This window comes from Brassica oleracea, chromosome C7 (genome assembly GCF_000695525.1).
Source record: "Brassica oleracea var. oleracea cultivar TO1000 chromosome C7, BOL, whole genome shotgun sequence".
NCBI lineage: Eukaryota > Viridiplantae > Streptophyta > Magnoliopsida > Brassicales > Brassicaceae > Brassica > Brassica oleracea.
Genome location: NC_027754.1, coordinates 8424110 through 8429602, shown reverse-complemented (window position 1 = coordinate 8429602; position 5493 = coordinate 8424110). Strand labels below are relative to the sequence as shown.

Genomic DNA, 5493 nt, shown 5'->3' with positions numbered 1-5493 from the left:
ATTGACTAATAGCCACCATGCTCAAAATCAGAGGAATATTCTGATACAGCTAGGGTCTTCAACAACTCCTCATTCCAACGTCTATAATCACTTTGGACAAGGTCACTAACTTTGATCATCGTTAAACTACAGGTGTAGTAGCCCTGGCTGGACGGGCATCTTTAGTCGGGATTTTCCCGAGTTCTAATTTTAAAATTTAAGTGCATTTTTTGGCTGATTCCCAATGCCACCGATGGTTTGCTGGTGAGATATTTGTTCAACCTAGGATGGATTGTCTGAGAAATTTACTCGTTAAACCGAACTAAATTTAATATACTTGCCACGCAACATTCTACCTAAGAGAGATTATGAGAATTAAACTAGCCTCTACAACTGTTTTCCTAACGATGCATGATTTAAATCATGTATGATCTGAAAGTCAAAAATACCATTTTTTAGGATTATAAAAAATAATTCTATATTGCCCAATAAATTCCTTTTAGATGGGTTCGAACTCCAGTATAATGGCAGCGGCTAGTTTTTCACCTGTCTAAAGAAAACATAACATTACGCGCTGAAAAAAGTAAAGCTACAGATTTTTATCAGAACTTCTTTTTCACCTTTAGATAATCGCGCGTCCTCATTAACTCGATTTTGAAGCCTTTTCTAGAGGGACAAAACTTAGGTTCATTTCCTCCTGAATTCATCACCTTTCTTATCACTAATCAAAATACCACCTAAATAATTAATAAAAAATATTAAATTTTATTTAAAAAAATTTAAAATAGTTGAATAAATAATGATGTCTAACAAAACTCTAAATCCTAAATTCTAAACACTAAATCTAAATCTAACTCCTAAATACTAAACTCAAACCCTATACCCTAAATCCAAATAGTAAACCCTAAACCCAAACCCTATACTATAGATCCAAATCCTAAACTCTAAACTCAAACTGTAAATCTAAATCCTAGACCCTAAACCCAAACCGTAAACTCTAAACCCAAACCAAAACGTAAACCTTAAACCCAAATTCAAAGTTTTTGGGTTTAGGATTTGCGGTTTGAGTTTAGGGTCTAGGATTCAGGTTTAGAATATAGGCTTTGGGTTATGGTTTCGGATTTGGGTTTAGGGTTTATGGTTTAGGATTTGGGTTTAGGGTATAGGGCTTGGGTTTATGATCTAGAGTTCGGGTTTAGGATTAGGGGTTTACAGTTTGGATTTAGGATTTAGAGTTTAGAGTTTAGGTTTAGGGTTTATAGGTTTAAAGTTTGAGTTTACGATTTATGGTTTAGAATTTAAGATTTAGGGTTTTGTTAATGGTATCATTTTTTTTCCAGTTATTTTTTGATTTTTTTTTTAAAAAAAATTAATATTTTTATTAATAATCTAGTTGACATTTTAATTGGTTATAAGGGAGGTGTTGAATTTAAAAGTTCACCTAAGTTTTGTCTTTTCTAGAGAGTATTGAAGAAACGATGATATTTTCAAAATTTTCGAACGTATGTATTAATTTTAACAAATCTATTATTCAGAAAAAAATAACTGTACGTTGGAATTTTTTATTAATAAATGTTTTGCATCGACATGTTACGTGAGTTTATGATGTTCCTATAAATAAATTCGATTCTTCTAGACAAGACCTTAGGTTATGCTTAAAATTAATTAATAGAGGCCACACCGCAGTTTCTCTTAACGCTCTTCCCGACAAACTCAACCATAGCTTTAACGTGACGAGATAGAAGGCCTAAAGAAGGCGAAACACATTAAGAGGGAAGAAAAAGAAAGAGAAGAAATTCTCGTGAACTTCCCGCTCTCTTCCTTCGACTATTTCACTCTGTTACAGGGTTTAATGGTTCATGCTTTGGTTGAATCATCTATTAGATCCGGTTATCTTTGTTTGGTTTCTTTAAACCGTTTTGGTGATTTCATTCACGTCATATCTTGCTCTTCTCATCTTCTTCTATCTGCATCTCCCTCTTAATCTTCTGTTATCGAACACAATACAGTAAAGAGATCGGATCGAAGTTTCCGCTTTTGGATTCCTGATTCGTTGGGTGTGGTCAGCAATCAAGAACACGGTGTTGAGTGTTGATTGCCACGTGCTAGATTTGGATCGATTGAGAAATAAGACAGATTTGCTAAATTTATGGGGTGTCTCCGGCGACAACAAGAGAGTATAGCCGAGGACGATATAAACGACGACGTTTCAACAAGAAGAGGTAGATTCAGCTTGGCCGAGTCGTTCCGGTGGCTTGATTCCCCCGAGCATCTGAAAGATGATTCCGATGGGCCTAACGAACACCCTTGGATCATTAAGCCCTCAAACAGGTTCTTCTCTCTCTCAATCTCATTTTAGCTCATACAAATTTCTATTGGCTGATAGAAACGAAGATAGAAGAAAAAAAACTTTTCTTAAAAATATATTTTATCTTCACCATGCCATTTCATAATATTTGTCTCTCTGTCTACTTAATATTAGTTGTTTTGACAGATACTTAATATTAGTTAAACGGCTTATTTAATTATGAATTTAATTTATGGAAGATTTAGTTTTCTTTTTTGAAAAAAAAACAAGAAGAATTAGGATTTAGATGAACAATTTTTACCACATTATTCGAAAGTCAAATTTAAGGTATGAATGCTGACCGCATTCTTTAACGTTCCTAAAAAAATTACCATTCACAAGGAATAATAATTTTCTCTTATTCCCTTCGTTCTCTTTTTTGTAAAGAATTAAAGAACAAAATTATTCATTGTTAAATTTGATAAGGAACAATCATTCATTTTCATTCATGTTATTTTATTCCCGTACATTCTTTTTTTATTTGTTCCTCTTGTTTCTCGGATGGTCACCAGTCAGACCCTTTTTTATTCGTTCTTCTTGATTACACTAAGAGACACTTTTTGACTTTCTATTACATCTAGAGACATTTCTTATATGCGACACACTTTTTTGTGGGCCAACAATAGATTGTGGACAATTTTGCCTTTAATGGAAATGACACTTGTGGACGAGTGATTTGTGGACGAGTGATGTGTGGTTGGGTGATTTGTGGACGGGTGATGTGTGGATGAGTGATGAGTAATGAGTAGATATGTAATGTTAATGTGTTTATAGTAGATAACGTGGAAAAACTCTCTGTTTTGATTCCATAAAACTATACAACAATACGTGGACATGGACTCATATTACTAAAATTATACCATAAAACGTGGACACGGACTCTGTTATCTCCAATACAAACACTTAGCTTCTTCAGCTCAATTGATAAATTATCTGCAATTAAACTTCAATCAAGATGAGAAAGAGATGAATTGTGAGTATGAGCGGTGAGAAAAATCGAAGAAGTGTTTACCTTTTGTCGAAGAGTAATAGATCTTGTATGTTAGAGATTTCTAGTCTAAGAAATTTGCCTTTTGTCATGATGCGGATGGATGTAATTTTGATTAGAGTTGAATTTAGATCCCGAGATGATGAATGGAATCGAAGGAGTATTGTTCATCTCCACAACTGGTTTATAGTTCTGATGTTCATGTCTACAACTAATTTATAATTCTGTTATCCACGCTTTGGTGTCCACGTCCACATTTTGTTTACACATTAATATATAATATATATATGAACATGGATCTTAAAAGATAGAGAATTTTATATATAGTTTATTATTACAACTATTTGTGTTTAATATATTTTAGAACTTGAGATAAAAGTAAATAAATACACAAAGTAAAATAAGAAAAATAATAAAATGAAATAAGAAGAGGATAGAGATTCTCTTTAGTTTAGGGTCATAAGAGTTTTTTTGATAAAATAAAGTGTGTCTCAAGTGATAAGTGTCTTTTAGTGTAATTGGAAAGTGAAAAAGTGTTTTTAGATGTAAAAAATTCTTATTTTATTTGGTGGCGGGACACTTCATAAGTTCATATTCCATTCCTGATCTTTTGTTTTTCACCCCTTCATGTATTGTCAAGGTCGACCACTTGGTCAATTAATACTCCCTTTAATTTTTGTAATTTTTCGGATTGTTATACACAAATTAAGAAAATGCATATATTAACTTTCTAAAAAGATAAATTCATCATTGGTTATCTATCAAAACATAATTCAGTTAATAGAAAAATAAAATAAAAAATACAAATAACCGTTAAACATAATAAACTAATAAAATTTATATAAATAATTAAAATATTATCCTATTTGAAATATTTTTTTAAACATATATATTAAAAATCCAAATGAGTATTAACTTTTAGTTAGATAAAAATTTTAGATAACCCTTCATTCAAAAAAAAAAAATCTAGATAATACTGACGTTTCTGTTACAAAATTTCTATTTTAGAAATGAAAATATTATTACACTCGCATAAATATTTAAAAGTGTTAACTTTTTATATATTTTAAAACTAACATTTATTAATTAATTTTATTTAAATTTAAATATAAAGTTAACTATATAAATATAAGTGTTATATTTTTATTGACAAATAAATAAAATATTTGTTAAATGTTTAAAAATATATATTTTTAGTCAGCAGGGAGTATTAGAAAATTTCAATCGGTAGTATAAAAAATACTCGCTCTGTTCATATTAAATTTCATTTTAGCTTTTAAAATTTGTTTCATTATAAATGTTTTTTACATTTTTAAAGTAAATATTAAATATTTTTCCAGTTTTTACTCTTATTTGTAGTTCATTAATTTATCAAATCAAACAAAATAATATATTAAATAAAAGTAGAATAGAAAATTTAATTATTTTTTAATTCATGTCCAAAAACTTTAAACGATATAATAAACTGAGGGAGTAATGATGTTGGTAGTCACCAGATATCGGATTATTAATTGGTCCACCAAAGATGCCGTAATTAGAGGCCACGCGTGGATGCCATCAACCTGTTCTTTTGATACTTTACTAGATTTTGATCCTTGCGATTGCACGAGTGCATGTTTTACAATATATACAAACTTTAGAAAATAAAAAATTTAACGATTCCATTTTAGCCACTTTTGTGTATTGTTTAAACTATGTATTTCACCAATGTGTCATAGACGTCCGTAAAATATTGTGAGTCATAAATATTGTACTAAGAATTTTAAGGTGAACGGTAAAATCGATGACATTTCAATATAACAACATTCATCACTCCCGGAGGACCCGGAGGAGCAGGAGCGGGTGCAGCAGCGGGAGCGAGAGGAGCAGGAGCGGGTGCAGCAGAGGGAGATGTATGGTAGGAGCTGTGGGCGAAGCGGAATCTTGAAAATTGCTGCAATCCCGAGACTGGCTCTCCGTACCACCACGACCACGACGCTGTCGAAACCGGGTCTGATCATCATTAAACCTGTAAATTAAAAAAAAAAATATTTAATAAATATAGAAATCTATAATTTAAAAAAAAAAAAAATCCCAAATAATAGTTTTTAATCACAAAAAAAGTTTTATAAATATTAAAAAAGTTTAATAAATATAGAAATTTTTATATATATATATATATATATTTTTTTTTTTTTTT

General features: G+C 30.8%; 1 protein-coding gene across 1 annotated transcript in view; it reads left to right on the top strand.

Moving 5' to 3' along the window:
• The first annotated feature begins 1627 nt into the window (after positions 1-1627).
• LOC106306750 (potassium channel GORK) overlaps positions 1628-5493 on the top strand; it is a 13350-nt gene continuing 9484 nt past the window's right edge. Inside the window, exon 1 of the mRNA XM_013743481.1 lies at positions 1628-2310. Coding sequence (XP_013598935.1) covers positions 2129-2310 — 182 coding nt within the window. The 5' untranslated portion in view covers positions 1628-2128. The remainder of the gene's footprint in view (positions 2311-5493) is intronic.